The sequence below is a fragment of the Narcine bancroftii genome, chromosome 11 (genome assembly GCF_036971445.1).
Source record: "Narcine bancroftii isolate sNarBan1 chromosome 11, sNarBan1.hap1, whole genome shotgun sequence".
Taxonomy (NCBI): domain Eukaryota; kingdom Metazoa; phylum Chordata; class Chondrichthyes; order Torpediniformes; family Narcinidae; genus Narcine; species Narcine bancroftii.
This window is the reverse complement of record NC_091479.1, coordinates 52,762,059-52,771,967: the sequence shown is the minus strand read 5'-3', so window position 1 is coordinate 52,771,967 and position 9,909 is coordinate 52,762,059. Positions and strand designations below refer to the sequence as shown.

At 52.0% G+C, this 9,909-nt stretch overlaps 1 protein-coding gene across 2 annotated transcripts; it reads left to right on the top strand.

Annotated features, from left to right (window-relative positions):
- The first annotated feature begins 3,432 nt into the window (after nucleotides 1-3,432).
- LOC138745397 (glycogen synthase kinase-3 beta-like) lies at nucleotides 3,433-9,360 on the top strand. Of its 2 annotated transcripts, XM_069902394.1 has the most exons (4): nucleotides 3,433-3,583; nucleotides 4,686-4,873; nucleotides 5,525-5,605; nucleotides 8,918-9,360. In XM_069902394.1, the coding sequence occupies exons 1-4, from the start codon at nucleotides 3,580-3,582 to the stop codon at nucleotides 8,996-8,998; spliced, it is 354 nt and encodes a 117-aa protein (XP_069758495.1). In that variant the 5' UTR covers nucleotides 3,433-3,579; the 3' UTR covers nucleotides 8,999-9,360. The 2 variants fall into 2 exon arrangements, 1 of the variants encoding a protein (XP_069758495.1); XR_011346238.1 differs by lacking the exons at nucleotides 5,525-5,605; nucleotides 8,918-9,360 and having other exon boundaries at nucleotides 4,684-4,767.
- Nucleotides 9,361-9,909: the final 549 nt, after the last annotated feature.

Below are 9,909 nucleotides of genomic sequence, written 5' to 3'. Positions count from 1 at the left end.
TCAACAGAAGTGTCTGCTACAGTGGTGACCTCAGCAGGACCCAACCCTTCAGTTGGACTTGAAGTCACGGTCCAGGTGGCTCTTCAGATGGTTTGGTTGAAGCTGTCAACGTTCTGGATGTCGCAGCCACACGTGGGGTTTAAACAGGCCAAGGACCAGTTCCACCTCCAAGAGATCACCGCTGATGACATCCATTACTCCTCCATGATGTTCTTGCTCATCAGGACATGGCAGCAAGGCTCATCGACTTCCGACATCAGCCTCCCGAGCAAGGCAAGAAGGATGTCCTCAAGGGGCTTTTAACCCACACCTTCAGGCCACGCCTTCATCCTCCACCTCATTCTGTTCCTGCTCTCACTGTCGCATGGCCCAGACAGTCATCCCAACATGACTCCCTTTGTTCTATTTCTTTTCAGCTCTCACCAAACGCCCTGGACCCACTTTTCAGGAACTCTTCCCTCTTCCTCCCTATGTCATTGGTATCTCCATATACCACAACCTCTGGCCCACTTTAGGATGTCTTGGACACCAGCAGCAACACCCCAGACACTGGCACCAGGGAGGCACCACCTGGAAAAGGTCCAGGGTCCTAGTCCAACAGTCCTTTTCCTGAGAATCCAGGCAGCAGAGAAATATCAATGGTTGCTCAAAGCAAAATCCTCATTGCGGTGCCCACCAACAAGTTGAGGCACAAAGTTTTGTGGGTCTTTTGGGTTACTGGTGCCAACATATTCCCCATCTCACCCTGCCCCTCCATCTACTGTACAATGTTGCCCAGAAAAAAAAACTCTACGCTTCATTGATGACCTGAACAACAAATGGCTTCTTAAATGGCAAAACACGCTGTTGAACACCACTGCCACTGACCACAAGCACCCCCCAACCCCTCAAAACTGGTAGACCCTTTGAATTATTTGTCTCTGCCATGAAGACAATGGCCTAGTGGAGCCTCGAGCAAAAGAGGCAAGGTCGCCGAGTCCCACACAGCTTCTGGTTCAATTCCCTCCTGGAAGCTGCCTCCCGCGACTCCCCATGTGAGTGTCAGATGCTCGCCTGCTCACCACAGAGAACCAGATGGCAGTAGAGACAGTCACACTCCAGCCACACCTCCCCAACATGTGATGGGTTAAATCTGCGGATGCCACTCACAGCGGACCGAAGAAATAGTACATGGCAGACTTCAGAGAGGCCGGGCCCGAAGGGCTGAGCCACTTGCAAGAACAGATCATGTCCTGCCCGAAAGTGACAGCCTCCCACCTGAATGACCCCGAGAAGAGCTTGGCACCATGGCCTGGGGCAAACCGTTCAACATCCTCAATGCTGGACAGCAGGAAAAAGCTTGGTTTACTGACGGCTCCGGCTGATGGAGGTGCGAAAAACAGCGGTGTAAGGTGGGAGTGCTCCAGCCCACCACAGATAAAGTACTGACACAAGAGGGTGAGGTGGAGGGGAGAGCCAACTGTCCAAGTTGGCAGCTGTGGCACTGATCCGAAAAGGGACAACCAGGCGGGCCCAGGAGCCTCCTTTCCGATTAGTGCCACAGGATTTCTGGGCTGTGCCAAACAGCACGTCAGTGTGGATGGGTCGGCGGCAGGAGACAGGGAGGCAGATCCATGGCTGCCTGCTCTGAGGACAACAGCACTGGCAGATCTTCTGAGAGGTGGAACAACAAAAGAATAGTCAGGGTCCACCACGTGGATGGACACCCCTCCAGGAAAACCGCTGAAGCTGACGCGATGCCACTTGGAACTGAGCTGCTCAAATATGCTCTGCCACTATTTTCCCCAAGCAGAGTGACCCCGGAGCCTTGGCAGCATTGGTGCATCATAAATGTGGGCATATGGGGGAACTATGATGGACAAAGGATCTGGGGGTCTCATGATGTTGCAAGAACTGTGATGGCAAAATGCCCTATTTGTCACCAATTAAAACCAAGGGCCACATTCGCTGGGGTTCGGGAGCTGGCCAAGTCTGATAAATTGACCATATCAGGCCTCTCCCCTGCCAAAATAAAAAGTGATATGTTCTCACGATGGTCAGCACATACTCGGATATCTTGCCAGCGGGCCGATCAAGCACCATTTAAGCGTGCTCCATATGTGGAATACCCTATCGGGTAACGTCCGACCAGCAATGGGTGGTGATGCCAAGTATTTGGGGCCACCTGCATATCCCCTACCACCCACAGGCATCCAAGATCAATGAGTGAATGAATGACCTGTTCAAGGTATCGTATGTGACAAGTTGATTGTCAAGTCTTCTCTCCACGAGTGGTTGCAAGTGTATCGATTAATCCGGCGAGTTTGTGTCTGTGTGTGTCTTTTACTCCTCATGCGACTTCACTACATGTCAATAAAAGACAACTGTGTTCAAATTCTCCACCCTTGGGACCCCTCGAATCAGTTTCACACACATAATAATTGGTGCAGTGAGCAGGGTCCTTTGAGTTCCGACTGAACACAGCTGCAGTGGAGATGCTTTGGAATCGGGACAGGAAATCTAGTGCAGGCAGGGAGAACAAGATCTGGTGGTGGACTGACGAGAGTGCAGGGTTGGGGAGCTTGGCAAGCATGCTGGTGGACCACGGCAAATTGGTAGACTGGTCCAAGCTCCTGGATCCACATCTTGAGAAAATAGGTCACCACGTGTGGTCCCACTTCAAGAAGTCGGGGTTCCCAAAATCTAAGGGGAATCAGAGGGTGCCTTTTGGCTGCCAGTGTTTCTCCTGGGAAACCAATGTGAGATCATAGAAAGGAAAGATTTGCAGAGGGCCCAGGAAAATAAGGAGATAAAGGTGGTCCAGCAGTGCTGCTGTGCACTGCAGGAGGCAGCACAGACTCTCCCAACCTGAGCCACTGATGTCGAGATGAGAGGGACAGAGGAAGCCAACAGGCATGCCGATCAAGGTCAGACACCCCCCCCCCACACCCCCAGTGAGTGAGTTTGTACTGGCCATGGAGTGATTAGCTGAGGCCATTCACCAGGATTCAGGCATTAAAGGTTTCAGAACAGGCCAGGAAGAGCATGAAATCAATTTATTTGCAGAAGTTGTTCTGATATATCTGACAGACCCGACACACTCATTGCCCAAGTTGTGCTCCACCCTGGAGGACTATGGGGAGATCTCTGGGTATAAGTTCTTTTGGGATATGTGCAAAATCATGTCACTTAGGAAGGGGGATTAGAGCCAATGTCAAGAAAATAGTCAACAAATGTGGTGGCAAAATGGGATCAAATATCTAGGAGTTAGAATAGATAACAACGAGTAATTTAGACCAGCTGAATTATTCTCCCCTTGCTTGGGGAAATTGAGGAGGGTTTAAATGGTTGGATGTCCCTGCCCGTTACACTAGGGGTGTCACAGAGAGGGGAGGTGTCACAGAGGGGGGAGATGATGACACAGAGGGGGTGATGATGTCACTGCATGGGGCAGCCATAGCTGAGTCGTGCCATGGCACAGCAACACGAGAAAGATGCCTCTCCTGGAAGGGGATTCTGGCTCCCATGTTGGAGTAGGACGCTGTCTCATCCCAGTGACCCTCTGATCAACTGGGTTGTGTTTGGAAGCACCCTGCACCAATGGGTGAGATAAAGAGCCTGTTACAGGCTCCCCTACTGGGACAGAGCCTCCTCTGGCACCATCCTTCAACCAGTGTGGGCGGAGAGAATGGAGGCTGCATTTAATCCCCTCTCCCCATCCTGAGTGCAGGGCACTTTATGAGGCCACTGGAGGGGGCTGGGGAGGGGAGAACAATGGCATGTGAGGGGATACAGGGATGGGGTCTGTAGGATTGGAGGGGAGAATGAAGGAACGGGGTTGCACCACAGGGTAATGTAAAGGGAGATTGGATCAGAGGTAGGGGACATAGGGTTGAGCTGGGGGGATGGGGTGTGAGGGGATGGAAAGCACTGGGGAAACCATGGGGGTGGTGTTGGGTGGGGGATAAGAGTGTGGTAGAGGAATCGGGGCAGAGGAGAGTGTGAGGTGTCTGAGGGAGAAGAGAAGTTGCGAGGGGGATGGAAGGTAGACCTTTCAACAGAAATGGGACAGAGCTCCCCCTCCACCTTAATGGGATCTGTCCACTGAGAGACAGGACCACTCCTCCACCCACCCCCAACCCCCCCGGGTTACAAGATCCCTTCCACCCTTGCATACACCCCCACACCCGCCAAACCTGGATAGGATTCTTTCCCCCAGTGGACCTGGATGAAGGTGCTAGAAAGTGTTTCTGCTGCGGCGGACACAGCAGAGTTGAGCGATGAAGCGTGGGGCTCTCTCCGCATCACCTTCTCCCTCAGGAGACGAGGTCTCGCTTGCATCATGGAAGATCATGGTGTTGCTGAGCTTCTGGGAATGTGGAGGGCTTCTGCTAAACCCGTGGTGGGGTTCAGAGTGCTTCATCTCCCCGGGACGTGCTCTCATGGAGGGAGGGTTGTAGACAAAGTGAACGGCTGCGGAACTGGCCTCAGTCTGAGGAGAGTGATCAAAGAGGGAACTGGGGTGGCAATATTTCTACTGAGAGGCTGGAAAGAACCACCAGAGGACCAATTCTGACATTTTGGTGACCCTTGGAAGGGAGTTAGAGGAAGGGGTGGAGACTAACTTGGACAGCAAGGCTGGGTTGGTATAAATGACCTGTTGTGTACCCTCTGGGTGTGTAAATGCTGCTGCTTCTGCCCTAGAGAACATGGCAATAAGGTCACAACAGAGGTGGCCACACCGGGTCATGGACCCAACGTCCCCAAGGTGGTGTCCTGCACAGATGTTAAAATCATCGACAATGGATCTTTCGGTGTGGTGTACCAGGCAAGGCTGGTGGATTCCGGAGAGCTGATTGCCATCAAGAAGATCTTGCAGGACAAGAGATTCAAGGTGAGGGGGAGGAGCAGTTGTGGGGAAATGGAATATCATGATATTTAACTTTAGGCCTACAGCATGTTCACAGGCCCTTGCGACACATGAGCCCGTTTCACACAATTACACCCAATTGAAAAACACCACAAACACATTTTTAAAGGGTGGGTGGAAAGAGGAGCATCTGACAGAGACCAAAGCAGCCATGGGGTTTGGAAACAGAGAAAGTCACACAAACCCACAACAGCACCCCCACTCCCCACACACAACCACCCACCCTCCCCACCACACACACACACACACACACACACACACACACACACACACACACACACACACACACACACACACACACACACACACACACACACACACACCTGGCAAATATCAGAGATTTTCTGCAAATTAATTGTTTAGTAGAAGCTGGGAAAACAATCATAAAAACTGAAGTGATACTTAATTGAACCCCCTGACGAGTCCCCGCTCCAGCGACACGAAATGTCCCCCCCACCAACTCTCGATGAGTCCCCCACTTCGGCCTCCCTAGGAGTTCCCCACCTCTGACCTCTTGACGAATCTCCTCCCCGCCTCCCCCCTCAACTTGGACAAGTCGCCCCTCAGGGCCCCGACCCATCGCCCAGCCTTGCTGATGTTCCTCTCTCGCCATAGAACCGCAAACTGCAGATCGTGCGAAAGTTGGATCACACCATCATCGTCCCTCTTCTCAACTTCTACTCCTCTGTAGTCAAGGTAAGATCCACCTGCACCCACCCCACCCCCACTCCGATGCATTTCATTTGCTGCTACCTTCCCCATTCCTTCAATCGATCTGTCTCGCTGCAGCCCCTCTGTTGCCTCCATCCTGCCCCTCTGACCAGTGTCGACTCCTTAACGCTGGCTGCCCTGCTCCTCACCCATTAACTCATGACCTCTTGCCATTTCAACTCCAGACAGCAGCAGCCAAGACCACAAGACAAGGTCGCCAAATTCGGCCACTCAGCCCCTCCAGTCTGTTTCCCCAATTCATTTCACGAATGTATTTTCCCCCATAACTCACTTCCCCAGAACCTTTTGGTGCGCTTCCAAATCAACGCCTGCTCTGAATCGTCCCAACAACTCAGCCTCCACATGTTCGACCCCAGCCAACACCCGGCTGCAGACATTTCTCATCTCGAAACGTCAATGGTTTTTCTCTCCCGGTGAATCCTTGTCTCACGAGGGAGGTCGGTCAGAGCTGCACATTTTGTGCAGTCTCACCAGAAGCCGAATGATGGGGCAGCGGACGGGTCCACTACGGCCTGTTGACGCTCTGCTCGCTGAGCCCTTGGATTCATGCCATGTTGTGTTAAGCACTGGGGGCATCATGCCTACAGAGAACAGGAGGGGCTTGCACTCCTGTTGGGAGAGGCGCTGGGTGTTGGAGGGTAAATCCAGCTGACAGGTTTGTATTGTGTTCAAGAGAAAGAGGAGGTTTATTTGAATCTGGGTCTGGACTATGTTCCCGAGACGGTTCACTGCATGGCCCAGCACTTCAACAAGGCCAAGCAGCCCATTCCCATGATCTACATCAAGGTGGTTGTGGGTCTGGGTGGTCAAGTTGTCCACTGGGGCAAGCTTGGATGGTGGGGTTGGAGGATATGAAGGAGTTTACTGGCTGAGTCTCGCTGGGGACTGGATATCGATGAAGGGTGCATGAGGGTCTCCATGGGTATTGGTGAGGAGATAAAGGGTAGTGAGGGGAGAGGGGTGGGGAGGATGATGAGGATGGATGTTGATTGGCAGGGAGGGGCCCACCTCCCCTTATCCTCAGGATATAGACCCGGCCATTGTGGAGGCAGAGTGGGTCATGTTATATCGTTGTGTTGCCAGATGTTCATGTACCAGCTGTAGCAGAGCCTGGCCTACATCCATCCTCAGGGGGTTTGCCATTGAGACATCAAGCCCCAGAAGATGCTGGTAGATCCCGAGATGGCCTTCTTATTGCTCCTTTATTTCGGCAGGTAGATCCACCCGTGTCTGCCCGTTCACCACCTCAACGCGGTCCTGATCCCTCTCCCCAACACGGCCTTGTCCCCTCCCCACCAGCTCTCACCTCTCCCCCACCAGCTCCCTCCCCTCCTCCCTCTCCCAACTTGCCCCTTCCACAGCTTAATAACTTATTCTAAATAAGATTGTGGGGTCTTAGATGGAATTAACAGCCAGAAACCTTTCCTAAAGTGTCAGGTGAGGCGAGATTTTTTCTATGCAGAGAGTTGTGAGAGCTTTGAATGCATCACCGGAGAAAGTGGTAGTGGTTGGTAGAATAGGTACATATAAAAGTCTCTGAGACGAGCATGTGGATGTAAGGGAACAGAATTTTTATATGATAGAGGAATTTGGGGATATGGCGAGAAGGCAGGGTAGGTCGAGTTAGGTCATAAATTAGATCAGCCATGATCGTATTGAATGGCGGAGCAGGCTCGATATGCCATTTTTGTCCTACTCCTATTCCCACTTCCAATGTTCCTATGGGTGTGGTACAGGTAAAGTTTGTGGAGAACATTTCCAAAGGTCAGGACAGCCTTTATGAGCCAAAGGGCCTGTACTCGGCAGCAATGCTTGATGTTGTAACGGATGCGGAAGCTCTGGGAAGGGGTAAGGGAGGGACTGGCCAGAAAGTCTGCAGATACTGGGGCCGAGGGCAATGCCCAAACATGCTGGGCAAACTCATGGAAAGTTTTGTGAGGAGCAGGTCCTGCTTCACGAGTCAAATTGAGTTTTTCGAGGAGGTGTCAAAGGAAATAGATGAAGGTCAAGGTCTGTATGTGCTGCACGAGGATTTTAGTAAGGTTCTTGACAAGGTCCCCACGGAGGCCTCATTCAGAATGTCCGGAGGCGTGGGATCCATGGAGCCTTGGCTGTGTGGATTCAGAATTCGCTTGTCTGCAGTAAACAGAGGGTAGTAGTAGATGGAACAATGACTAGTGGCTCTCCAAAGGGATCTGCTCTGGGACCCCTGCTCTTTGTGATTTTTATGAATGATGATGGGAGTGGAAGGGTGGGTACGTCAGGGGATGACACAGAGGTAGAGATGTTGTAGACAGTGTAGAAGGTTGTCATAGGTCATCTAGTTTTCAGAGAAGTGACAGATGGAGTTCAATCCTGTAAATCAGATGTACTTAAATAAGCAACTGGTACAGGTTTATTTCCAGAGTCATTTTCAAGGGCACAAATAACAGTTATTCCAAAGAAGGTTGGAGACCCATTAAAAGTAGCTTCATATAGACCAATATCTTCATTGAATGCGGATTACAAGAATGTGTGGGCAGAGCACTTGGTTAATGGCAGGATTGTGACCAGTGTGCAGGACAGAGAAATATTTAGATCCTGCTCCATAAATCACTCAAGGTTGCTGTGCAAATTGAGAGGGAGTTTAAGATGGTATATTGTGTGCTGGCCTTCAGGAGTCATGGGATTGAGTTCAAGAACCGAGAGGTAACGTTGCAGATGTATAAAATTCTCGTCAGACCACACTTGGAATATTGTGTGCATTCCTGGGGCGAGAATACCAGAGGACGTCTAAATAAGGTGAGCTGAGGGAAATTTAGTCAAGACGTGAGGGGTACATTTTATTCACACAGAATGTAGTGGGTGGCTGGAATGCATTGCCGGGGTAGTAGCGGAGGCTAGTCCAAAAAAGGCATGAAAAGGATTTTAATATGGACAGGAATTAAAGAAAAATGGAGGGTATTGGTGTGAGGGAGGGGAGGGTAACATTGTTGTGGGGTAGGTTCAGATGGATCAGCTGAACGGTCTCGACTGATCCATCCATGATTGTCTAGCATCTTGCTGCCATATCGTGGAGAACCAGGGTGTTGCCTGATGGAGACCCGTTGCTCTGAGCTCTGCAGAGAGAGATCGTGGGTTTCGCCAAAACACACTTCCTCAGGTTAAGCAGAGGAAGGGGAAAGGCTCTAGTGTTCAGGGGTAGGGGGGATGATGGGGGAAGGTTTGGGACCCTCCAAAGTCATTGTGATCAGGCCTCAGAGACAATATCTCTATCACCCATATTTCTCTTCCCAGGAGAAGGAGCGATCTCAGAGACAAGACACGAGTCCAGAAGAACCTCGCATCCCAGCTGAACAGAGGACGGACACATCATGATGGCCTGAATCCCTCCTCTTCTTCTCCCTCTGGCCCTGCCAACCCCATTCCCTGCCTTTTCCATGTCCCTTCACCCACTTCCCCTCTTCTTCTCTACCCCTCCCGCTCACCTTCCCCTTCCCTCACACCTATGCCCTAACCCCAGCCCTCCACCCTTCACCACCCCCTTCCCCTCTCCCCTTCCCTTCCCCTTACCCCCTCCCCTTCCCCTCCCCCTTCCCCTCCCCTAACCCTCCCCCTTCCCCTCCCCTTCTCCTCCTCCCCTTCCCCTCCCCCTTCCCTTTCCCCTTCCTACCCCTAACCTAGGGGAAGGAGGGGGAGGGGAAGGGGGTAGGAGAAAGGGGGTAGTGGAAGGGGGTAAAGGTAGGGGTTGTGGTAAGGGGTAGGGTAGGGGGTAGTGGTAGGGGGTGCGGGTATGGGGAAGGGGTAGGAGGTACGGTTAGGGGAAGTGGGTAGGTTGTAAGGGATAGGGTAGGGGTAGTGGTAGGGGGTGCAGGTATGGGGAAGGGGTAGGAGGTAGGGTTAGGGGAAGGGGGTAGGTTGTAAGGGATAGGGTAGGGGGTAGTTGTAGGGGGTGTGGGTATGGGGAAGGGATAGGTGGTAGGGTTAGGGGAAGGGGGTAGATTGTAAGGGATAGGGGTAGGGTTTAGTTTAGGGTTGGGGAAGTTGGGTAGAGTTAGGGTTAGGGTTAGGAGCAGTGTAGAGGTAGCATTAGGGTTAGTGTTAGGGGACGGGGTAGGGCTATATCTTGGTTTATGGTTAGGTTTATAGTTCGGGGAAGTGGGTTTGTGTTAGGTATAGGGGAAGGGGGTAGGAGCAGTGGGGTAGAGGAGGAGTGAGGTTTTGGGTTAGGGGATGGTGGGTAGCATTAGGGTTGGGGTTAGGGGGCGGCATAGGCGTAGGGATAAAGT

Coding starts and splice junctions, on each gene's coding strand:
- LOC138745397 (XM_069902394.1), top strand. Junction 4,874..5,524: donor TGCAGGACAAGAGATTCAAG/GTGAGGGGGAGG, acceptor CTCTCGCCATAG/AACCGCAAACTGCAGATCGT. Junction 5,606..8,917: donor TCTACTCCTCTGTAGTCAAG/GTAAGATCCACC, acceptor TTCTCTTCCCAG/GAGAAGGAGCGATCTCAGAG.